Source organism: Leptosomus discolor, chromosome 7 (genome assembly GCF_034619465.1).
Source record: "Leptosomus discolor isolate bLepDis1 chromosome 7, bLepDis1.hap2, whole genome shotgun sequence".
NCBI classification, from domain to species: Eukaryota; Metazoa; Chordata; class Aves; order Leptosomiformes; family Leptosomidae; genus Leptosomus; species Leptosomus discolor.
In genome coordinates, this window is record NC_141397.1 from 38,997,099 (window position 1) to 39,021,749 (window position 24,651).

General features: G+C 59.1%; 1 protein-coding gene across 1 annotated transcript; it reads left to right on the plus strand.

Annotated features, from left to right (window-relative positions):
- Positions 1-1,499: 1,499 nt before the first annotated feature.
- Positions 1,500-19,993, plus strand: LOC104352434 (diacylglycerol kinase beta). Its single transcript, XM_009958768.2, has 24 exons — positions 1,500-1,566; positions 3,559-3,635; positions 4,969-5,134; positions 5,919-6,158; positions 6,929-7,099; positions 7,448-7,497; positions 8,102-8,176; positions 8,289-8,408; positions 9,419-9,536; positions 9,722-9,810; positions 10,258-10,374; positions 10,518-10,616; positions 10,731-10,844; positions 10,942-11,015; positions 11,144-11,218; positions 11,308-11,393; positions 11,602-11,691; positions 12,116-12,276; positions 13,542-13,606; positions 14,491-14,581; positions 17,384-17,585; positions 19,039-19,159; positions 19,247-19,307; positions 19,895-19,993. Exons 1-24 carry the CDS (start codon positions 1,500-1,502, stop codon positions 19,991-19,993), a joined length of 2,628 nt encoding a protein of 875 aa, XP_009957070.1.
- The last annotated feature ends 4,658 nt before the right edge of the window (positions 19,994-24,651 follow it).

The window sequence follows — 24,651 nt, forward strand, 5'->3', positions numbered from 1 at the left end:
AAAGCCAAAATAACATTAGTAAAGAAAAATGGTTTTGCTGGGGACTGAGCAGCAATGCTCCCCTGATCGCATGCCCAAAGCCCCATGAAGGTGGTCATACCTTGCCAACACGGGGGCTGCCCTGTGAGGCTGGGGTGAAGGTCTATCCGAGAGACCTGGGGGGGAAATCCTGAGGATGAGGGGTTAAATGCCTGCCCCTGCTGCACCCAGTGGGCGACCATAGGACCTGGCAGCTTCCCAAAATGGCTTTTGCCTTTTCTTGTGAACAAAACCGGGGTGTGGGTGCTTCCCAAGCATCTCCCCGAGTCATGTGGCCCTTCCGAGCTTGCCTGTGCTCTGCTTTTCCCCAGTCCATCAGCTCAGGCTGGTGCAAACTGGGAGCCAATATTTAGTAGAGAAACAGCTCTAAAATAGAGATCAAATTGCTGTAATCCACTCCTTGAAGAACAACTGCCTTGAAGGCCCTCTGCACTTTTCCCCCCATGACCAATCTGGTGAAGTGAAGACACTAATAAATTTTTGAAGCCAGCAAATTGATTGTCTGGAGAGGGCTGCTTGGTTGGAGGCCCTCTGACACTTCTGCTGCTCAGGTTTTCCCAGCCTGAGCAGGTTCCCTCTTGCACAATTCTGAACATAGATTTTTTGTTACAATGATTCTCTGCAGCAGAACCAGCTAAAGGTTGCCATCAGCTTCGGAGATGGAGGTGCAAGCTGGGAGTTTCCACTCTTTCAGATCCCCTGCCTCTGTGCACTGCCATGTTCTCTAATTAATTGTGTCCTTCCTTCTGCTCCTGTCACTCTGGGTTCCCCTGGAAAATGCTGGAGGTAAATAAGGCAACAAGCTCCTCCATCAAGTCACATCCTTTGGCCACCAAGAGCTGTGGCCATGGCAGGTGGCACCGCACTGGCTCCATGGCAGAGAGGCTCCCCCAGGGACACCGAGCCCTGGGGACAGCCACACAGAGGTGCTCTATGTTCCCCCTGGTGCTCACCCCCTCTCTGTCAGCCCTCCTGCTGTGGCTGACGCTCTCCCCTCTCCGTTCCTGTGGGTCACGTGGAGCAGGGGTCCCCATGGCTGCAGCAGGGGGCCCTTCCTGGCTGAGAAAGCACCATTGCACCCTATTTCCAAGCTCACACCCCCCCTGTGCCAGCCCAAATGACTGCCACTGCCACCATGAGCATTTCTGCTCCCTTGGTGGGAGATGTGGCAGGGCAGCCTGTGCAGGCAGGAGCCAGCCTCTGTCTGCTTTGGGCAGGGCACATCTGACTCCCTCCTTTCTTTCTGTCCCTGCTCTAGGGAGGAAGGTGCTGACCAGCTGCTCTGAAGCTTTGGGTTTTACTGCCTATGGGCTCAGCAGAATGGTGTCAGCCGGCCAAGAGCCCCCCACACCCCTCATGGTGCCAAGGTGACTGAGCAGCCAACAGGGACCTGCAGCACCAAGCCCGGCACGGTGAGCGCAGTGGCTCGTGGCCCCCGCTTTGGGGCCCACTGCCCCAAGATGAGTGATGGCGGGTGGATCTCGCTCAGCCCCACCGAGTTTGCCCAGCTCCAGCAGTACACGGACTGTAAGTACCCTGTGCCCCCTTGGTGTCCTCCTGAAGATCTAGATGACTTCTTAGGTTTTGGATGGGGAGGTTGGGAACATCCCCAACCCCAGCATGGGCTGGTGGAGCAGGGCAGAGGAGTCCCTGTGCCTGTGCACCGGCAAGGATTTAGCTGAGCACAGCCCCCCTCTGCTTTCGGGCACTCATACATGAGTGTGGCTCAGTCCCTCCGAAGGCGGCCAGCTCCCACATTCGTTAGCAAAACAAAACGCCAATGAGGAAAGCAGCCTGGCTTTTCCTAAACATGCAGAGCTGCTCCACGGCTCGCCTTGGATTGTCAACCCTCTGCGGTAATTTTACTTAGCGCTTTTGCAGAGCAACCCTCTCCTGCAGCTCTTGCTGAGGAGAGGAGGTTGGCAGCAGTGCTGTGCGGTCCTGGGGCTGCGAGCGGCTGGGGAGGGAACCTAGGTAAAGCCTAGGTCTGCAGCCAGGTCCTCAAGCTCTTGCCTGCAGGAGAGCTGGCCTGCGAGCATGTTTGTTGCAGCAAGCGGTGGAGAAGCGGTGAAGCCCGGGGAGGTGGTGAGACCAGGGCAGGATGGGCAGCAAAGCCCGGCTGGGACTCTGGGATGAAGGGAGAAGGGGTGTAAAATCTCAGGAGCAGGGTTGGCATGACCCTGGGCTGAGCAGGCTCCTGCAGCTGCAAGGTACAGGATTGGCAGGCAAAGGGGACCCCATGAGCCCCCCTGGCGTTGTCCTTGGGGATGTAGCCCATCGTAGGGATGAGGTGACCCAGGTCAAGGCTGACAGAGTGGGGAGGCACCATCTCCCAGTCCAAACAGCCCAGTGCAAGCTGCCCCCTGCCTGCCTGCCTGGCATCCCAGGCAGGGGCCGGCAGGACTGCAGGCAGTGGTGTGTGCGTAGCGTCGCTGTCTGCATCTCATCCTGCCTCTCTGAAGAATGGGCTCTGCTTTCTTGAATCACAGACCGTAAAACGCCATCTGTAATGCTGAGCTTACAACACGTATGGCGTCTTCGTTTTGTTAATCAAAGTGCAGCAAGCAAAGCTGCAGCACAGGCAGCCATATCTTCCCTGGGAGGGTGGCCTGGTGCTGGGCAGGGGAGCAGGGCTCAGGGTCCTCCCCAGCCTGGGAACCAGGATCTCCAGTGCTTGCTGGCTGCTGGTTGTGCTCTGCGACCCCCGCCCAGACCTGGCCCAGGCATCCCAGACAGTTGCAGTCCAGTGCCAAGCTCCATCCCCAGTGGAGAGCTGGGGGGAAAAGGAGCCAGCACAATGCCCTGCTTGGAGAGAGGATTTCACAGCAGTTAACAGGGCTGGCATGTCCAAGACCCTTTTAAATGGACATGCCTGGAGATACGTGTCTGAAGGTTAGGGCTTAATGTTCCCTCCGCTTGATCTTTTGTTCCATTTTTCCCTTATTTCTCAATTTTGGAAGGACCCATGTCCTCCAGACAGTCTAGCCCTGAGGACACCCAGCCAGGGAAGCTCACAGGCCATTTACTACTTGTGTGGAAGTTTGCACGGAGCAATACCATTCTATTTCTTCCTCCTGGCATCTCCTGGAGATGCCAATGGGCAGCCTGGGGCAGGCTCCAGGTATGGCTCAGGCTGCCAGAGTGCCAGCACGGGGGCAGTCACTCAAAGCCCATGTGGATGGGCTGGGGCAGGGACGGGCAGGCTTTGTGCTCAGCAGCGCCCACAGAGCAGCCAAGACCAGGGAGTTGTCCAGGCTTTCCTTGCCCAGCGCCAGGGCTTTGCTTTTGGTCTGTGTTTATTTTCATACAGGTAGGAGGAAGAGGGCCCGTCCTTCCTGGCCACGCCTGCTCTCCAAAGTGGGGAGGGAAAGCAGGGCACGGGTGGCCCCTTCTCAGGCATGGAAGGAACCAGAAATTCTATGTCCGACAGATAAACTCACCTTCGCCATTCTGCTGGTGGTCTAATGGCGAAGGGGTCTTGCTGGCACCACACTCAGTGCAATGCCTTTGTCTCCCCAGACTCCACCAAAAAGCTCAAGGATGTCCTGGAGGAGTTCCACGGGGATGGCATCCTCTCGAGGTACAACCCTGAACAGGTATGATCCTGTCCCCTCCAGCGTCCCCCCATGCTCCCGGCCCACCGCCAGCTCTCCCAGCCCAGCTCTCGCATCTAAAAGCAGCTGGGAGAAGGTGGGTCTGTCTGTCTGGGACAGGGAAAGATGCTTCTACGGATGGGAAGCATCTCTCTCAGCCCCCAGCCACGTTTCCCCCCGAGCCATCCCAGGGACCAGGTTTGCCACATGACCATCCCACCGATGCTGCTGGGACCCTGCGGCCATGCTGCCGTTGTGTGCTGGCTGCAGGCTGCCTGGCTGAGAGAGTTTTGGGGCACCTCCTTGCCAGGCAGAAGCCAGGAGGGATTTATTCTCTCTTCCTCCAAAAGCAAATGATTTTGCTGTTGCCAGCACGGGGACAAGGGAAGGGCCTGTGCCTTCTCACTTTCGCCTGGGGGAGGCTGGGGTTATTTTTTCCAAGCCATGCTTTCAGAGAGGCCTATTAGTGTGTCAGCAGGAGAGAACCTTTCACAGGGGCCATAATCACTAGAAATGAGGCAAAATGAGAAAAATCAGTGGGCTGAACACAGCAAGGAGAGGCAGCAAAACTACCCCACCATTCAAGGGCTCCGCAGGACCCTCGCTCCAGCTGGGGCCACAAAAGCCATTGGGAAGGCAACATCCCGATGCAACGGGGATGCCCAGCAGGAAAGGAGGAGGCGAGGAGACCTTGGAAGGACAATAATCTGCAGAGGCTGGGGGTGGGCTGGAAGGTCCCGCTGCTCTGTGCCCTGCCCCAGGGGAGCAGGAGGCTTTCAGAGCACAGCTTGTTACACCCCTCTGCCTCCAACACCCCCAGCCTCCTTTGGCCATGCCCAGAAGGTCTGTATTTAGTTCCTCAATAGTTTTCTGCAAGCTGAGCACCCAGGTCCATCAGAACCTCCTGCCCTTCTAGCAATCAGCCCACCATGCTGGGGTCCTCAGGCCCCCAGGCAGGCAAGCTGGCTGCTGCCCCACCACCAGCAAGTGCCATCCCACCGCAGCGCTGCCCTTGCCTGACACTCCCCCAGCTCCTACCCCAGCTGCTGAGGCTTCCATCCCTGTTGGCTCCCATCCTTGCTCCAAACACTGCTGACCTGGCTCGGCCACACCGGCCCCCAGCAGCCAGCCAGCGTTGGGCATTTCTGGCCCTGCTACCTCTGGGTCCGTTAGGCTATATCCCACCACTGGGATTTGGGAAGCTGGCGGAGGGCTCTGCAGTTGATGTGCCCCATGAACGGGGCCCAGCGCCCAGGACCCACCCCTGAGCCAGCAGCTCTGCACCCCCATGGCGTGCCCGGGGCACCTCCACCATCCTCCTCTGTCCCCTCCCCAGCCCATCGACTATGAGGGCTTTCGCCTCTTCATGAAGACCTACCTGGAGGCAGACGTGCCCGAGGAGCTTTGCCAACACCTCTTCACCTCCTTCAAGCGTAAGATATGCCAAGCGTCCCCCGAGACCCAGCACCAGAGCCCCGGCGTCTCGCAGCTCAACACTCTTGGTGAGCCAGCCCTGCCTCTGCTACCCAGCCAGGCATAGTGGCACATTGAGCTCACTCCCGTGCTGCCCCATGGGGACGAAGGTTGCAGGGCGGCATCAGGGCCAGCACACAGCCCAGCTCTATCACACACAATGGATGGGCTCCCAGGGACCCTGCACTGCTCCAGGGAGGAGAGGGCTTTCCCCAGGGTGGGGGCCCCACAGGGCATCATTGCACTGATTCCTCCCTTTCCTCTGTGTGTTCAGAGCCCAAGTCACTCTATGCCGGCATCTCCATCCAGCCCAAGATGACCTGCCCCCCTGTCACAGGTACCTGTGCGGGCAGCCATCAAGTGTGCAGCTGCATGTGGAGCAGGGGGCGTGTGCCAGTCACCCAGCTTCTGCCTCCCCCGGCCCCTGCCCAGGTGGCTTCACAGTGTGCAGAGACATCTGCTGAAAGGACTATAAACTGCAAAAGAAATGGGAGAACCCTCCCCAGGTGCTTGACTGCCACGTTGGGGCATGATGGTGGGGGACCACGTCCTCCCCTCCTGGTCCCAAGCACCGTGGCAGCTGGCACCCAGGAAGGGAGTGCTGCTGGGAGCTGCCAGGCCAGGCAGGAGGGTGAGGGGCTGCCTGTGGTGCCCCTTGGAGAGCCCTGGGGCCGGGATGCCACCTGCATTTGGGATAGCAAAGAGGACCCAGGATGAGTGAACGGCACCCAGGCGGGGCCCTTGGAGGAAGGGACTTGCTGCTCACAGGCACTCTGGTGTCATGCTGCCCATGGGCATATGTCTGCTTTGCAGGGTTCAATGGGAAAATGCTCCTAAGTGCCCTGGGACGACATACTCCGGAGCCCAAGAGCTGCCACAGCAACATGGCTGAGCTGCAGCCAGCATCCCTCACCCTGGCATCGATCCCCAATGCCTCCCCCAGCTGGTCCAGGTCGTCCTCCCAGAAGTCCACCACTGGCACCCCTTCTGCTCACAACTCTTCAGGCTCTTCAAAGGTCTCTTCTGGGTCCCTGCTCAGCCCTCAGTCGCCAGGTGAGCTTGGCTGGGGCTACACAGGGGACACGGGGCCCTGACAAGCCCTCCCCCATTTCCCAAGCCACGGAGCTGCACTTTGCCCTGGTGGTGCAGCTGATTGGGTCCGCAGCACAGTGGCCGTGACTTTCCAAACTCGGCAGGTTCCTGACGTCTTGACACCTTTGCTTTGCAAACCTAAGCCGCCGATCCCATCCCACAGAGCCCCCGCCAGTCTATGTCTTAATTACCTGGCAGCAGCTCCCAGTGAGGGAGGATTGGAGTGGTGAGTCATGGCTGCCTCCAGCCCACCTCCTGCCAGCCACCAGCGAGGCGAGCGCTGGGAAGGGCTCTTCTGCCAGGAGCAGCCATCTGCCAAAGGCTGCCTCTGGTGCGGGCAGCCACAAGCGCAGGCCATCCCAGCACCCTGGCAAGCTTTCCTGCCGCCCCTCAAGCTTCTCACTCCTTCTGGCTGGGTGCTGGTCCCTGTGGGCTCCTGCTGCTCATTCCACCTGCACCCACAGTGCTGGAGGTGTGGGTGTCTGCGCCCCAGGGACTGAGTGGCAGTGCCCAGCCCTGCTTCTGCGATGGCATCCAGCCCAGTGTCCCCTTCGTGTGCCCAGCCCTGCTCCTGTGATGGCATCCAGCCCTGCATCCTCCATGCCTTGCCTACCCCATGCCAAATGGGTCCCTGCCCTGGAGTTCACATGCTGCCAGCCCCATGTCCTAGCGGGCGATGGCTCCTTGTCCGCCTGTGCATAGCCTTTATCCTCCCCACTCCCTGCCCACAGGCATGAGGAACGTGGAGAAGAGGTTGCCCTTCAGCCTGCGGAAGAGCCACAGCTCTCTAAAAGCAACCCCTCTGCTGCCCCCCACCCCCCTGAGCCAGGTGGTCCATCTGAAGGACATCGTCTGCTACCTGTCCCTGCTGGAGAGAGGACGGGCAGAGGACAAGCTGGAGTGTAAGTGGGACCCTGGGGGGGTTCGCCCAAGGAAGGGTGCGGGGGTGGATGCTCCCGCTCACTTTTTAATGCTGAAACATTAAAACCACTTGGGAAACGTGCTCATTGTCATCCCTCTGCTCCTGCCTGCTGGCACCTGTATCTGGCAGAGGGACAGCCATGGGGGCCATGGCTTCACTCTGATACCCAGCAGCCCTGGTATGGGCTCAAGTCACACCTCGCCCAGGCTGAGCCAGCACAGCGCTGCTCACATGCTGGAGCCCCAGCAGCCCCAGGACTGAGCGCTGACTGCCCGGGGTGCCCCAGGGCTGGGCTCTAATCAGCAGCTGGCTTCTCTTCTCCCTCCAGTTATGTTTCGCCTCTACGATACTGATGGAAACGGCCTCCTGGACAGCTCGGTAAGTCTTCCCTCAGGAGAGAAAGTTGGGGCTGCTTGGGGGCCCATGCAGAGCTCTGTCAGGGTGCCCACTCCACTGGCAAGGTGCTCCAAGCTAAACAGGGATATGGGAAATGAGGAGGAAGGCAGCAGCATTTGCTGCAGGGCTGGACTGTGGGGCTGGGGGATGCACGCCAGCGCTTCATCATCCTGCAGCAGCTAGAAAAAAATCCACCCACCAGTACTTGTAGCTCTACATCAGGTCACGGTGTTTCAGAAAAGGAAAAATCATGCACACACCCCCACCTCAGGATGCATTCTCTTTGTTCTTTGGGTATCTACCTTGAAACCCGCTGCAAATAAAAATCCGTTTTATCAGAGCAGTTTTTCTGAGAGAAAACTCACTGCCGAATTTCTGGCAGATTTTCAGAGGAGAAAGCAGCACCCAGCACCCACCGAGACGTGGGGTGCTGCTGGCCCCCTGTGTGGACAGGGGCCTGGAGCAGCCTTGGGCGTATGGAGATGTAGACCTGATACCTTCCCAGTTGGGGGGTGTGAGGCTGGACATGCTGCTCGTGCCCAAACCTGTCTCTAAGTGCCAGGCGCCATCGTCTTTCTGTGCTCAGGAGCTGGATCGTATCATCAACCAGATGGTGCACGTGGCTGAGTATCTGGAGTGGGACTCCACCGAGCTGAAACCCGTGAGTGCAGGGGCTGGAGCTGCCGGTGGGACTGCGGGGGCTCTCAGACGGAGCTGGCAGCCAAGGTTCACGGGCAGCATTGCCATGTCACCACATCTCCTCCCTTCTCCAGATCTTGAAGGCCATGATGGAGGAGATCGACTATGACCATGATGGGACTGTGACACTGGAGGAGTGGATCCGGGGTGGCATGACCACCATCCCCTTGCTGGTCCTCCTGGGGATGGAGACGGTGAGTGCCTGTGCAGGGACCTGCTTTGGCCGCATCCAGCTGCCTCCTGGAGCAGAGCCCTGAGCTGGCACCAGCGGGAGAGGAGGGCGGTGATGGAGGGTGTGCAAGGGCCACGGGAGGGCACCCTACCCCCGGCAACGTACTGTGCACCCGTCCGGCACCACACAGCCCCACACCAGCCCCTGGCCCCTGCAGATACCTGTGCCCTGCCTCTGCTGACTGGCCTTCACCCCCCTCAAATCTTCACAAGCTCAAGTTTGAACTGTGGTCATTGCCAGCTGCTTTGCCCAGGCAGGCTGTGCTCACTCCTTGGGATTGTAGCGCACTCCAGTTCGATGAATATTTAATGAAAAAATAAGATTAGCACCTAAAATGCCAGCTCATCTCCTGGAGCGAGCTTCAAAGAGCAGATGTGGGGTGGTTTGGGACCCCCCTTATTTTGCTGTGTTCTTTTTTCATCCTTTTGGGCTTCATTTCATCGAGGTGCATAGCCCTGGCCAGCAAGTTTGCAGGGAAAATCTGAGGTTTTGCTCCCCAGTGACCATTCTGGTGTTTGCTTCCCACGGAGAGGCAGGGAGGGCAGGCTTTCTGGCAGGAAGATTCAAGAAAATGGGGAATTTTAAGTGGCTCCTACAAAGCACTCGTGCCTGGACCCATATGTAAGAGGCTTGCTTTGGTCACCCTATGGTGGCAGTGGCCTGGCCCCAAATGTGGAGTCACCACCAGCAGAGTATCCCTGCAGCCGAGCTGTGCTGAGGGGACAGAGCTCAGAGCCAGGAGTGCCAGGAGCTGGACATACCTGGGGAGCAGGGGGACATGGCAGCAGGGATGCTCGGGGGAACACCAGGGAGAAAGGGAGCGGGGGGAGTCCATGGTCCTACTGGGACTGAACTCCTTCAGACGCCCTGGGGGCTTTTACAGGGTGAAAAGCTGATAAGTGGTGGGCTGAGCGGGCTGGGACCCCCAGCAGAGGAGTGACCCCCCTCGCCCTCCACTCTCCTGCCCTGCAGAATGTGAAGGATGATGGGCAACATGCCTGGAGGCTGAAGCACTTCAAGAAACCTGCCTACTGCAACTTCTGCCGCACCATGCTGCTGGGGGTCCGCAAGCAAGGCCTCTGCTGCTCCTGTGAGTCCCAGGCCCCCACGGCCACCCATGCTACCAGGCCAGCAGCTCCCGCCCCATCCCAGTGCCCCAGGGAGGGAGGACTGGTCCCTGTTGGTGCCAAGCTCTGCGGGTGCTGCAGGGTGAGCAGGGAGGAGGCAGTGCCTGTGCCAGGGAGTGATGCTCACCACCTTCTTCTCTCCCACCAGTCTGCAAATACACTGTCCATGAGCGGTGTGTGTCCAAAGATATCGCCTCGTGCATCAGCACCTACGTGAAATCCAAGAGAAACACGAGCGTGAGTAGGCAGCTGGCACGTTTCTGAGCCAATGGATCTCCTGTGGAGTCCTTCCGGAGGCGGCACCACCGGCAGCAGCTGGCCACTTGGTCTCCTGCCCTAGTTCCCCATGGTTTTTTCCCCTGAGATTTGCCCAGGTCCTGGGCAGCAGCTCACGGGCATTCCCAGCATCCAGAGCCCAGTAGGGTGGGCTCCGTCCCCAGCCCCTGGGGACCTGCAGGACCCCCAGCCCTGGGGTTTGCTGCAGCTCTGGGTGGGAGACAGGTGTCTCTGATGTGCTGCTTGAAGCAGCAGGGAGATCAGGTGGCCCTGCAAGGGGCTGGTTTGGATCAGGCAGCAACCCTGCACAATAAGCCACCATCCAAAATCATGACAGCAGCCCTTAGCAGAGAGGAGATGCTCAGTGGGTGCTGCGCCTGCAGTGCCCCCCATCCCTATGCCTTGCAGGTGATGCAGCACACCTGGATTGAGGGCAATTCCCCCGTCAAGTGTGACAGATGTCACAAGAGCATCAAGTGCTACCAGGGCATCACTGGCCTGCACTGCGTCTGGTGCCAAGTCACTGTGAGTACACGGGCATGGGGGGGCCTGGGGTGCACCCTGGGGTGCACCCTGCAGCACACCCTGCACGGCCAGCCCCAGGTGAGGAGAGGCTCACGTACAGTGGTGTCCTGTGCCCGACATCCCTTCCTCCCATACCCTGCCAGCTCCACAACAAATGCGCCTCCCATGTGAAGCCGGAGTGTGACGGGGGCCCGCTGCGGGACCACATCTTGCTGCCTTCCTACATTTGCCCCGTTGTCCTGGTAAGTGCCTCCCTCCTTGCTGCCAGGTGGCTGGGACCTGGCAGGGCATGACCATAAGAAGCCATTGCTGCCTTCTCGGGATGGCACGTGCATCTGCATGTCTCTTCCCCAAAGGATAGGCAGTCTCACTGCCGGAGATCGGAGAGTGACTCTCCTGCCAGCACCAGCCCCGAGGACAACCAAGGCTTCAAGTTCAACTCCACCACGGTGGATGGGCAAGGACTGCAGGTAGGTTCCCGCGCTGGGCTTCTGGCAAGCTCTGCTGTGGCTGCATGCTGAGTCCCGCAGTGGCCAGGCATTGGCAGCCACACTTTCTGCCCTCCAGATTAGCCCCCAGCCTGGGACACATCCCCTCCTGGTGCTTGTGAACCCCAAGAGTGGAGGAAGGCAAGGGGAGCGGTAGGTGGGATCCTGCCCGGAGAGAGCATCCCCAGAAATCAGGGGCTGCCAGTCCCTCGGGCTGCCCCCGCATCTCTCTTGGAGGGTGACTCACCTCCGCAGCATCCCTCACGCCTCTCTTTTCCTAGGGTCCTCCGGAAATTTCACTACCTGCTCAACCCACGCCAAGTATACAACCTGGACCGTGGTGGGCCCACACCGGGGTATGGAGATGCTGCAATGGATCCTCTACCTCCCTCCGGCTGACCCCTGCTCCCCCGCATCACCACTTGTCTCTCCTGGCTTTCTCCAGGCTGAGCTTCTTTCGAGATACTCCGGATTTCCGCGTCCTGGCCTGCGGAGGAGACGGCACGGTAGGCTGGATCCTGGACTGCATAGGTGAGCGAGGAGTGGCCATGCTCCCACAGAGCATCGTCTGCCTGCATCCTCAGTCATCTGCCACATGTTCCCGATATTCCCCTGGCAAGAGCAGGGTGGGGGTCCTGCCAACAGCATTGCCCCCAGGCTGCCAGCTGAGGAGGGACATGGAAAAGAGCAGGGAATGAGCCCTTTCAGCCCCAAACCTCTCTTTCCCCTTGAATTGCAGACAAGGCGAACTTGGTGAAGCACCCGCCGGTGGCTGTCCTGCCCCTGGGAACAGGCAATGACCTGGCCCGGTGTCTGCGCTGGGGAGGAGGTGAGGCCGGGCAAACATCACCCAGGGGGTGGCTGGCCCATGGGGACCAGCTGGTGCAGCTGGGTGGGTGCTGTCCTGGGCAAGGGAGGGCTCCTGGGCTCTTGGGATGAGGCTCAGGGCTGCATCTCAGCCCTAGTGCCTCCTGATGGTGCCTCTAACCCCTTCCAAAAAAAGCAGCTGCTGCTTGCTAAACCCCCATCAGTCAAGTCCTGCCCAACCTTCTTCATCTGGGAGAGCTGTGCTGTTAGCTGAAATCTCTGCCACTGTTGCAAGGATGAGCTGAGCATCCCGCTGGTGCTGTAGCAGCAGCCCCAGGCTCCCCTGGGTGCTAGGCACCCAGCTACCTCTGGCCCCACGTGACATGGCTGCGCTCCCCTTCGTCCTCCATCATCCTCCTCCAATGCCCACCTTCTTTCCCTTACAGGCTATGAAGGAGGCAACCTGATGAAGGTCCTGAAAGACATCGAGCACAGTACGGAGGTGATGCTGGACCGCTGGCAGATAGATGTCATTCCCAGTGACAGAGAGACCAGTGGAGACCCTGTCCCATCCACCATCATCAACAACTACTTCTCCATTGGGGTGGTGAGTACCATGGGGCAGGGATGGGTCCCGAGGGCAGCCCAGAGCACAGCACACACATGTTTTAGCTACAGAGAGCAGCACAGTGCAGGGCTAGTAATCAGTGCCCAGATCAGTGCCATGCTGTGCCCACCAGAGCCACTCAGAGCTCCGGAGGCCAGTGGAGCACAGGAGCTGTTACCTGGCTCCCCAGCACAGCCGCAGCCTCAAACCTTCTCAGATCAGGGGGTTCCCAGGGGCATTTCCCACTCAGCTGGTGGGAAATGCCTCGGCTGCTGTGAAGTCGCTGGAGTGATCCAGCATGGCGGGTGCACTCCAGGGATGCCAGTCACCCATGCTTCCCTCCCTGTCTCCTCCTAGACTCATCCTTAGCCCTCTTCCAAGCTAGCCCTGAGTTAATTCCCAGGAGCAGGGGCTGGTTCATGATGACATTCTGCAAAGACCGTAAAAGGGTTTCCAAGTGTTTGGTGAAACTCTACATTTGAGCTTGAGTCTCCCAAGCCGAGCTCTCTCTCTTCCTGCTTTTCCTTGCTCACATTCCCAACCTCTCTCCATCTCCTGGTGTTGTTTTTCTGGTTTTATTGTCGTTTGTGATGTCAGTACATAAATGCATAAACAGCCTTGGAAATCTCTCTCTCTTCCTAGCCAGCAATGTTGCAAGAGCAAGCGTGCAAGGAGTTTAAATGAGGTTCAGGGAAGTTTGGGGTCTCAGGGATGGGTTGAGGTCTGCCGGACACCCCTCCTGAAGCTTTTGCTGAGATGGCATCCATCAGCAAAGCCCTGCTTTGGTGCTCAGGCCTGCATTCCCCCATGTTTTCCTAACCTAGGGAGGTTAGGGAGCCCAGGGAAGATGGCAGGCCTGTGCCACAGGGGCTTTCCCCGATACCAGGGGTCAATCCTGGGAACGGCAAAATGGAAAACACTTCTCTTCCCAGGGGCTTGGAGTGGTTTTTTCCTGGGCCGTGGGTACCCAAGCGGTACCACCACGGCATGAGTCTCCCACCCAAAAGCACTGCAGGGTGCTTCTAGTTTCGTATCATCTCCTGCTATCGCCCAGGGATGTCACTGCAGATGGCATTTGGTGACAGCTTCTGAGTTGGGCCTAGACACCCCCCACCCTGCATAGGAGAGGTTGCAATGAGTTTCAGGAGAGCTGCTACACTGTCAGGGGAGCTGTCAGGGTGCAGGGTCCTGGAGTGTCCCCGGAGCCCCACTGCCCCACTGCTAGCCCTTCCTCCCTCCCTCAGCTGTGCTCCCTCTCCCCGCAGGATGCCTCCATCGCCCACCGCTTCCATATCATGCGAGAAAAGCACCCCGAGAAATTCAACAGCAGGTAAGGGCTGCCCGTGGTCCCCCCAAAAGTTGGGGGGACACCCCACCGCTACCATGCCAACCTTAGGGGATGGGCAGGGGCCACACCAGGCATGGCTGGGGCCAGGGGCCAGGCACAGTGTGGGTCCAGGGTGCTTCTTTGGGCCCTCTGCAGCATGGCAGGCTGCTTGAACTTGGCCGTGCACCCAATTACGTTCATTCATGCTTTATAATTAGCACTGAATTCCAGGACCAGCAGGAGCAGGCCAGGCAGTGAGGGCAGGGCAGGCAGCAGGTTGCAGCTCGTTCCCACTATGCTGGGGGTGCATGGTGTGCTGGCAGCAGGAGCCATGGCTTGCAACCCCCATGGTCAGAAATACCTGCTAAAAAAACCCTGAGTGGGCCAAAGTGTCTGGCTCTGCTCGGAGATTCAGCTCCCCTCAGCTTACAGCTCCCCCTCAAAGCCTAGCGCAGCAATTGATGCAGGGGATGAGCAGAGTGGTCAGAGGCTGCCTGGCAGGGTGCTGGGAGGGTGTGAGGCAGGGTGCTGAAGTGGGGGACATCTCTTCTGTGGGGTACCTCGTCCCCGGCAGCCCTGTTGAGAGGCAACAGCCCACACTCATCTCTGCTGAGAGACGGTGGAGGCACTCCGGCCCGTGCCTCTCCCGTCCTTCCCCTCCACAGGGTGTCAGAACCAGGTTTGTCTGAGCCACCCCCTGTCCCACAGCACAGCTCCCTGGGGCTGTGATGCCAGTGGTCCTTCCCCACAATGGCTCATGTTCCCATCGATGGCTCGCGGCCCCATCGCAACGGCTCCAGAAAGGCTCTGGCAGCCCATCCTGGGCTGGGGATGGCTGGGGCAAAGGTGCCGCTTCCTAGGGATGCTGACACTGCTCTGTGCCCCAGGATGAAGAACAAGCTGTGGTACTTCGAATTTGGGACATCGGAGACCTTTGCAGCCACCTGCAAGAAGCTCCACGACTACGTCGAGGTGGAGGTGGGTTTCCCGGGATGGCCCCTGGCTCCAGCTGCAGCACAAAGGCCTTTCGGGAGATGTCGCCCGTGGGTCCCTCGGGCTTTTGGCTGTTCAGGGAGACGGTGTTGCGGCAGCTTTGACCCTTTATGGGCAGCAGGAGGATGCGGTGGCTGGCAGGACCCGTTCTTCCACCGCGTGGCGCTTGCTGCAAAGCCGGCCAGCTGCAGGCAGAAGAATAGTCCTATATTTACCCCCCCACTTCCAGCTGTATTTGAAAGCGTGCCTGGAATATTCTCTCTGTAAACTCCAAGTCTGCTCCCAGCCCTCGTTGGATGACATGGAAACAGCCTTTAATTAGAGCGGGGAAGGAGGGCCTGTGGTTGCTAAGAGTGCTGTCATTTCTCCACTCCTGCTGGGGGGTTTGGGCTGTGCTTTGCTGTAAACTTCCGCCTCTCCTTATCTCTGGATAAACGACCCTTTTATAACTTAGGTTTGAGGTGGGGCGAGGGGGGCGGGGGGGCGGAGAAACCATTGCTTGCTACAAAGAGGCTGATGTGAGTCAGACCAGGCAGCGGACGCAGGATCACTGGCGGCAGGCAGAGAGCGGGCAGAGTGCGGGCAGCGCTGGGCGAGCTGGCAGCGCTTGTGGCCATGGGCAGAGCAACTTTGAAGCCTGTTTCTAGGCAGGGATTTCCAGCATTCTCAAAGCCCGAAAGGCATAGCTGCACCCTCAGCAGCTGGTGGGAAGGAGTAGGAGCAGGGGCACAGCCGTCTCCCCCCCTTCACTGGCTGTGCACCAGCACCTTGGGGAGGATAAAGTCAACATCTGTGGGGTTTAATGCTGCCGGAGATGCGTGCAAGGTGCTTCGCGTGCTGCCCACAGGCTCCCTGCCTAGCGCCCGTTGGTACCGGCTGGGCTGTGTCGGCAGGAAAGCGTTAATCCCGCAGTATTTGAAGTTGAAAGCAGCAGCCTGTCCTCCCTCCAGCTCCCAGGCAACTGTCAGCCTTGCAGAGAAATGGCAGTTTTGTTTTGGAAATTGGCACTTGTTCCCCTACAGCTCCTGGAAATGAATTTGCTTTTTCCCCAGCTGCAAATTTCTACTTCCAGCATCGCTGCCAGTGTGCCGTCAGCTGCCCCTGCTCAAAGAGCCCATTGTAGCTCTCTGGCATGCTAACAGGGGAGAGCTATGCAGGGAGAAATCGCTTCTTGCACGCGTGTGTGTGGGCAGGCGTGGGTGGCTATGGTCCTGTCTGCCCTGCATGCCCCTGGGAAGCAATGGGCTCCCACAGCATCCCTGGAAGTCCCACAGCCCAGGCAGCCCCAGGCAGCAGACTTGCTCCCATCCCACCATGGCCGGGTCGGTACCCGCCGCCTTGCAGGCAGGCAGGAAAGATGCCTGCGGTCAGGGGCAATGCTTGGCCAGGTGTGGGATGCATTGTCCATCCCTCAAGGAATCGGAGCCCTCTCACTCAGTATCCGCTGGTCAGAGTGTTGGGGTCCTTTTTATTCCTACAAATCATAAAGTCATTAAAATGTATTGAGAAAGAAAGGATTTACATCCTTTGCAAACCTTGGAGGGACAGATCTTCACTCCCAAACTAGAAGATTCCTGCCTTTTGCTTCAACATGAGGCTAAAAATAAGATATCAGAGCATCAGGGGGAGGCAGAGCAGATCTGAACATACAGAGATGTTTGCTAACGTGCACACCCCGCTCCACATACATGCGGCCGGCATGCTCAGTGCTTACCAACAGCGTATTAAAAATAAGCTCAAGACCTTCACTCTTTGCTAGAGGAAAAACAACTGGAGTCAAAGCAGCAGTGGGGGTTCATCAGCCCATTCACATTCCTCTTGGCAAAGCAAGAGAGGGCAGAAATGCTGTTGCATCACCAAAGTGCAAGGAAAAAACGTGGTGGTGTTTGCGGGAGCGTAGTGTGGCAGGTAGAGGAGTAAAGGAAAATACAAATGCTCCAGAGAAGATCCAGTTGAATGGGAAAGCGTTTCCTTCCTTCAGAGGTATCTAGAACGGGAATCCAGTGTCCTCTGGGTAGTGTGAGAGTGAGAAGACCTGAAGTTAAGAAATGCATTTCCATGGCTGCTACTTCCAGTCCTGTGGGAAAGCTGCAGGCAACAGATGTTTTACCTTTTACAGGGAATTTTCAGCTGGGGCAGTCCTACTGTGCAACAGCGAAGCCCAGGATGCCAGTTCTGTGCACTGCCTTGCAGTTTTCTCTCCAAAACCTGACATTTTTTCCCCTGACACCTTTCCTGTCATTTCCTTGCAGCTTCATTTCTAGTTTCTAAATTGTGCTTGAAGACAAACCGGTTTGAGTTAGTGTTTGGGCAGCCAAACTTTCTGATTCTTTGGAGTCAATTTGAACACGGGGAAGTGGGGAAGTGCGCGCTGGAGATGCCTGGATTGGACGTCGCTCCAGGGCTAAGGTGGAATTGCCTCTTATTTTGGGTCACAGCATTGAGCCTGGTTGATGTTTTATGTGGTCTCATAGGAATTTTCGAAACTGCCATCTGAGAGGTATAGTAAGATTCAGATGGAAATGAGGGGAAAGCAGCACAAGGAAGGGGAGGTGGTGGTTGTCAGCCCTCAAAAAGCAAAGCTGGGGGGTATTTGTTTGCACCTGCAGCCCCAGCCACCCCGGGGCTGCCCATGCCACCCTGAGGCAGGTTTCCTCTGGGGACCATTCAGCAGTACGCCATGCTTGGGGAGCCCCGCTCCTTTGGCGGGCTGGTGGGGAGAGGAGGCTGGGCTCCATAGTGCTGGGCACTAGCTCGCCCTGACCCCATGGCCCATGTGCCCGGCAGTGCGATGGGACCCTGGTAGACCTGAGCAACACGTCCCTGGAGGGCATCGCCGTCCTCAACATCCCCAGCATGTACGGTGGCTCCAACCTCTGGGGCGAGACCAAGAAGCAGCGTGGTTACAACCGGCTGGGCAAGAAAATGCCGGAGAAGCTGCACGCCACAGTGGTCACCGATGCCAAGGAGCTCAAGTTCTGTGTGCAGGGTGAGCGGCGGCGATCGGTGCTTGTGGGGTGTGCGGGGTTAGCACAGGGGAGCTGGGCAGCCGCTGGTTCTGGCCACAGCTTGGTGCACATGGCACTGGAGCAATAGAACAGGAGGGGTTGCTACAGGTGCTGTGGTGGCCCCAAGAATGCTCTGGCCAAGCTGGCAAAGGAAGATGGCTCTGCCTGCCTGGGTATGGCCCAGCACCGTGTTTCTCAGGGCTGGTGATGCCATGGTGGCCAGAGAGGACGTGGCCAGAGAGGACATAGCTCCTGCGTCCTGCCATCCACCTCTCCCCCCATCCTCTGAGGCTCCTGGCTTGGGGGGTGCCTGAATGGGATGACGCTGGGGAGCCCCCAGCACCCCATGGGGCTGGCAGGCAGCCACTGCAGGGACAGGCGCCCGCTGCTGCAGAGGAGGAGCTGGAAGCGGAGCTGCAGAGCTGGCACCAAGGGCTTTTGTAAGCATCTTCCCAGGCTCTGCTGCAGCACTGCCAGCGTGGCTGGGGGGTTTTGGGAACAGCACAGCACCCATGCTGTGCCCAGGCTGGCACCTCACACCCACTGCTGTGGCCACCAGAGCCATTCCTGAAGGCATGGGCAGGGTGCAGGCAGCCCAAAGTGCTGGCATGGCTCCCCAGCGGAGAGCGGTGGGTTAGAAAGCAGGCAGCAAAACCAGCAAAGTGCCTGTATTTTCCACCCGCCCCCTCCCACAGCCCCCTTGCCACATGGCTGACAGGATAGCGGTGTCACCAGCCATCCCAGGCTGTCACCGGCTGTCCCTCGCTGGGTGAGCCCATGGGAATGGGCAGCAGGGAGCAGGGCAGAGCAAAGGCTGGTTCCAAAGGGTGGCAAGAGACAGCAGGGTTGGTCCCCTGGGCACAACCCCACTTGTGGGTGGGCAGGAGGGTGTGAGGGGGCTCAGGGGTGAAAGAGGACCCTGAAGGGAGCAAGAGACAAGCGAGTTGCCCTGGTGTCAGGCACTTTGGCACCTTTGCTGGTGGCCCAGAAAAGCAGGAGGAACTGGAAAAAGGTGCTTGGGATTTGAGCAGATGCCTCCTGGAGAGGATTTCCCCCCGCCTCGCCATGCATCCCCACTTCCCGAGGGGGCTGCAGTGACCCAGGGCACCTGGGAGAGGTTCTGCTGCCATTTCGTACAACACTGCAAGCAAGTGGTTGCGGAGCTGGTGAGAATCCAGGCTGCCACCCTGCAGCCACGCAGGACCAGGGTGTTTCAGACCAGTATTTTTCCTCCAGGGATTTTGGAAGCAGCGTTTGCCCAACACTGCAAACGCCCAGCTAGGTGGTCTCAGGGGACATCAGGACACATTTCCAACGTGCCACCAGCCCCTCTGCCTTCCAGGGCATCCAGCAGACCCTGGTGATTTGGATGATGGCAGAAGGCAGGGGATCCCTGGGGATGGGGAGACTGACTCAGGTGCCTCTCTCTTGCAGACCTCAGTGACCACCTCCTGGAGGTGGTGGGGCTGGAGGGCGCGATGGAGATGGGGCAGATCTACACAGGGCTGAAAAGTGCTGGGAAGAGACTGGCCCAGTGTTCGTCTGTCACCATCAGGTATTTGTCCCCATCCTGGCTGAGCACCTGCCCCACAGTGAAAGCTGGCACTTGTGTCACCCTGTTCTCTCTCTCTGTGCCTTGCAGGACATCCAAGCTGCTGCCCATGCAGGTGGATGGGGAGCCTTGGATGCAGCCATCCTGCACCGTGAGTCCCTAGGGAGGGGGCAGCTCTGCTGCAGGCTGCTGGGGTGGGCAGGGTCTGGCAGCACAGCGGAATGGGGTGGGCAGGTGCTGGAAGCACCGTGGGCAGCCTCAGCTGGCCATGCAGCATGGCAAAGCCTCTGGAGTTGGTGAGAGGCCTCTGCGCTTGCTGGTGTGTGGCCATGGAGCCTGGCCACCTGTGACTTCTGTCTGCGCCCATGCTGGCCCCAGACTCACGGCAAGCCATCAACAGAGCCATGGGGACAGAGACATGGTCATCCGTTGCCAGGTGGGTGGGCACAGCAGCATCCCTTCCCGGGGGGCTGCAGTGGGGTCCCCCACCATCCAGCAGGCATCTTGCCCAGAGGAGAATTCCTCTGCCTGTCCCAGCACTGCCTGGACCTGATCCCAGAGCTGTTACTCCTGCGCAGCAGAGCATTTAACGACCTGTCTGGGGGGCAGCAGCAGCTCCTCACCCTGGTGCTGGGCTGCACCCTGCTTGCTTGGATTGCTTTCCAGGGCCCCTGGGCTGGGGGGTGCCCGTGGGGGCTCAGAGCCCCTTACTGAGCTAGTTTTTTCACTTCTTTTTAGGTCAAAATTACACATAAAAGCCAAGTGCCAATGCTGCTGGGCCCCCCACAGAAGAGCAGCTTCTTTTTCCTGAAGAGGAAAAACCGAACTCGAGACTAAGCAATGTGCAAGGAGCCGCAGCCCAGAGGCACCTGGTGTCCCAGACACCCGCCTGCTGCAGGAGTCCCCAAATCCCCACTCCACGACAGGGAGAGAAAACACCCCCCACCAAGCCCAGCAGGGATGATTTGTCCTGGAAAGGTCTTGGAGGCTCCTTCCCAACCACCACAAGCATCTTCCCCAGCTGGGATGGAAGCAGTGGGCGAAGGCAGGCCAATGCATGAGGAGTACATTTGCCGGAGCAGTGCTTGGACTGGGTTTTTTCCCTTTATTTAAATAACCCCCCCTGGCCCAGCCTGGCAGAGCTGCAGATGAACGTTCTGCTGAGAAAACACTAAGCTTCACTTATTTATTTTTGATCCCCTTGAAGGACACTCGATGTTTTGCTGCACTGGCTTTCTGTCCACCAACCCTTGCACATTGGAGAAGTTATTAATTTTCTTATTCTAGAGGAGACGGCCTCTGCCATGCCTTTGCCTAGCATTTCTGGGATGGGTTTTAAGCAAAGACAGCCTTCACTGCCGGCCCTGCAGGTGTTGCTGCAGGCAGGAAGACTGCTGCTTGTCCTCACTATGTCCCTGCCACAGAGCAGGGAGCCCCAGCTGGGACAAGCCACCCTGTCCTCTCTGCTGACCTAGTGCCCTGTCCCTCCTCATGCTGCGGGTCTCCATTCAATATCTTCCCCCTGGCAGTGCAGAAGGTGCTGCCATCATTATGCTTCAGAATGAACAGTGAGCTGAAAGGAGCTGTTCCATCACCCTCCCTGGGCAGGGAAGGTGCTGTTGCACGCCCGTTCAAGCTTTAGCTTGGGGCTGTTTCCTACAGCGGCAGTAGGGCCTTGCTGACATGGGAGGAGGCTGCAGTGCTCCAGGGGAGCCCCAGCTGGCCTCCAGCCCATGAGTGCCCCCCTCAGCCGGGGTGCAGGAGGATGCTCCCGTGGGCTGCTGCAGCTCCCTCTTCTCCTGCCCTCTGCGCCACCCGTGGTGTGGAAATCCAACCTCCTTCTCCTCCTTGTCGCCCAGGGCAGTCGTTAATGAGTAGCCAGGTGGAAGCAGATGGGAGCTAGGCCAAATAAGCCCCGGGTGCCACGAACCAGCAGCCTCCATTTCCCCAGACCCTCCCTGACAGCAGCTGTGCCTCGCAGGCCCTTATTTGAAAAGAAAAAAACCACAACCACCTCCAGAGCTTTGTCAGCAGGCAGGGTGACGAGTTTGAGCCGTGGGATGACAACACATGAGGTCAGTGGTGTTTATAGCAGCAAGGTTGGCTCCATTTCCCTGCTTGGCCTCAACCCGGGGTTTTATCCCAGGGCTCTGATTAGAAAGTGCCTGTATGGAGCTGGCAATGGTTTTCACTGCAGACCTACTCCTTGCACCTGGTCACGGTTTGCTGGGCTCCAGGCAAAGAGCAGTGCTGGGGTCTCTCAGCGGTGGTTCGTCGGTGGTAGCAGAGCCAAAGGAAGCAAGCAGGCACCGTGCCTGCAGCCATGGGTCTGGCGGCGCACCGGTGGTGAGGAGCGCTCGTTTGAGCTCAAAGCCAGGGGGGAGCACTCAGCCATGTGTCCTGTAGGGCACAAGGAACCCAGGGCCACCACCCTGGCCCAGAGGAACGATGACATACCAGCACCGGTCTACCAAGAGTGACAGGCTCCAATAGAAACATCCCCTTCTGATGATCAGTGAGGTGGTCCTTGCCACTTCCCCCAGGGGACTGCAGCTTCAAGCTGCTCCCACTGTGTCAAAGCCATGGTTCAACAGGCCTGGCAGCTAATGGCCTCCTTAGTCCAATGGTGCAAAGGTCTCCAGCCCAGGAGGGGACCCGCAGGGGCTGGGACACCAGCCTGGCTGTCCCCAGCTCCAGGGAGGAATGCGCCACATGGCTGAGGGGCACGCAAGGTTCTGAACCCCGCCGTGCCCCTCAGTGTCTCCTGGCTCAGCCCTGTTTGTCTCCCAAAGGCCGTGGAGTAGAGTGGGAACCCCCAAAAAACCCCCCACCCTAGTCCCAGGCACTGGTGCCAGTGTGCAAGCACCCTGCCAAGCCAGTGTTGTGCTGGGGGTCCCTTGAGAGCTGGGGAACCCCATTTCCATGGGAGTTCCAGCCTGTGCCAGCCCCGGCCTCCCACTGTGTACATAGCTGTGGTTGCCTGCATGGAAATGGTGTCTGTAGTGTAGCGCGTGTTGCCATGTACACCTGGACCGCTGTGGGCTTGCCTCAAATAAAATATGATGATGATGAAATACTCATCTGGTCCTTGGGTGCACTGCAGTTCCCCAATTCCTGGCCAGGCGCAGGGTCCCCACCTTTGGGGACTCCAACGGGAGGTGCCCGATTTCAGGTGCTGGGGCTGAAGGGGTGTTGTCAGCAACAGTGTGACAGAGCAGAACTCGGCGGGAGGTGCAACCAGCTAAATTTGGAGCCCACGATTTTTTTTTTTTTTTTTTTTTTTTTTTCCCTAGAGTGGGCTCTAAATTTAGCAGGCATCGGTCGCCATCCTCTCCTCCCAGCCCTGGCTCTCCACGGGCTTCGGCTCTTCCCAAGGCACCCCTGTGGCCTCCAATCCGCCTGCTCCATGGCTGCGCTTGGACCCCATCACCTCTCCCCAGGCGGCAGCAAGAGGCCCAGGGGTGCTAAGCAGCCCCCAGCTGGTGCAGGGTCATGGCCGCCTTGGGTCGCTGGTTGTGCCCAGCTCTGTGATGGTCTGGCTGGTCCCCAGCAGCCTGCCTTGCTCCTCAACCCAGGTTTTAGCACCCACCTGCGCATGTGTCATCTGCTAATTTTACCAGTGATGATTTAATCCTGGTTGCCTGCCTCCAGAGAGGGAGTGCCAGCACCTGCAGAGCCTCTGGGGAGCAGGGCCTGGGTGGCAAGTTGTGCTCCCCACCCCCCCCCCCCAGCACACAGGCAGCTGGCAGGTGGTGTATCCTGGCAGCCCCCCAGCCCTGATTTCACCCAGGAGGTGATGGGAGACAACCTACCTGCCATTGTGAGTATCATCCCTGGAGGATGATGGTGGCCCTGGAGGACTTGGAAAGCTCATTGGTACTCAACGTCGACAGAGAAATTCCCGGCAGCAGCCAAGAAACATGCTGGGCAGCTCTCCCAGGACACTGGCAAGCCCATGACCTGAGACTGAGGGTTTCAAAACAGCGAGGACAACCCTGTACCAACAGGCTTCGTAACCCCTGGTTATCTTGCCAGGAGCCGAGCAGAAGGGTCCTCTCCTTGCCAAGCTGAGAAGAGCAGTATGTAACTGAACACTATCCCTTGTTTTTCCCTTCTCCAGCAATAATTTCCCAGTCCCACTCTGCAACATGAGGCCTCCACACAGTTCATTTATCCTCTGCAACCTGCTGCATCCTCCATGAATGGCCACTGGCAGGTCTCCATGGTGGATCTCACCACCTTCAGTTGGGGAAACTGATGCACCTGGCAGAGCAGCGCTGGCCTGGCAGGCCCCCAGCAGCATGGCTCTGCCCTAAACCCACTCTCAAACCTCTGAGCTATTTGCAGTCTTGCAAGGGCTTCTGTCCATGAAGCTGCCCAGCGCATGGAGGGGATCCCCGTTCAGGGCAGCCCCCCTGCAGGTGGGAACTATTTTTCCTGTGGCATCCTCCAGAGAGCCCTTCCCAAAGGCAAACCAGGCTCCAGCGTGCCTGCAGGGGAAAGGCTGGCAGAGCTGGCACTCAGGCATGGGTTAGCGCCGGGCTTGAGGGGGAACCCCTATGCTACAACCTTGCTGATGTAAAACTGCCTCCCAAGAAAGCAGAGGGGACCCCATGGCATATGAGGTCTGAGGTCTATCCCACCTGCACAGCTTGCTCTGCCGCAGGTTCTTGTGCACAGGGAGCAGGTCCCCCCGCTCGGATCCGGCCCCCTGAGCTGTGTGTCGTCCCCCCAAGGCCGCCCCTTAACCTCCCAGCCCCACTCCTCGAGGAGGCCGAGGCCCCTTTAAATCCTGGGCTGCCCCGGCCCCACCCGCCAGCCCCTTCCCCCTTCTATTTTTTTATGAATGAAAAACGTTCTCGGCGGAGCCATGCAAATCACGCCGCGCCCATTGGCTGCCACGGCCCCCGCCCACCCAGCCGGCCTCAATGGTGCTCGGCGGAGCGGCGCTCGGGCGGGCGGGCAGCGGCGTAGCAGCCAATCAGACGGCGCGGGCGGCGGAGCGGCGGCGCCCCATTGGCCTGAGTGGAGGGTAAACAAGCCGCGCGGGGCGGGGCGCGGCGGAGGCCGCTGGCTTGGGGGCTGCGGGCCGGCACAGAGCGGCCTCGCGGTGCCCGCGCGAGGAGCGGCGCCTTAACCGGCACCGGGTCCGGTTCGTCCCGCTGCGGCTGAGCTCGAGCTCGAGCCTGAGCCTGAGCCCGAGCCCGCAGCGCCCCGGCCGGGTACGCGGGGCCTGGCGGCGGGGGACAGCGTGGCCCGGGGCGGGGGTGGTGTTTATGAATGGCGCGGGCCGCGCGGTGTGAATGGCGGGGGGAGGGAGAGCGGGGGCGCGCGAGAGCGCGCGCGCGCGGGGGAGGGGAGGGGAGGAGGGGCGGAGTTTATGAATGGGACGCGCGGGGCGGTGTGGGAACGGGCCCGGTTGCGGCTCGGCCCTGCAGCGCCGAGCACCGGCCGGGGCGGAGGGAGGTGGTGGCCGCCGCCGGGCGAGGGGGGGC

Coding starts and splice junctions, on each gene's coding strand:
- LOC104352434 (XM_009958768.2), top strand. CDS start 1,500: ATGAGTGATGGCGGGTGGATCTCGCTCAGCCCCACCGAGTTTGCCCAG. Junction 6,159..6,928: donor GCTCAGCCCTCAGTCGCCAG/GTGAGCTTGGCT, acceptor CCCTGCCCACAG/GCATGAGGAACGTGGAGAAG. Junction 7,498..8,101: donor ACGGCCTCCTGGACAGCTCG/GTAAGTCTTCCC, acceptor TTCTGTGCTCAG/GAGCTGGATCGTATCATCAA.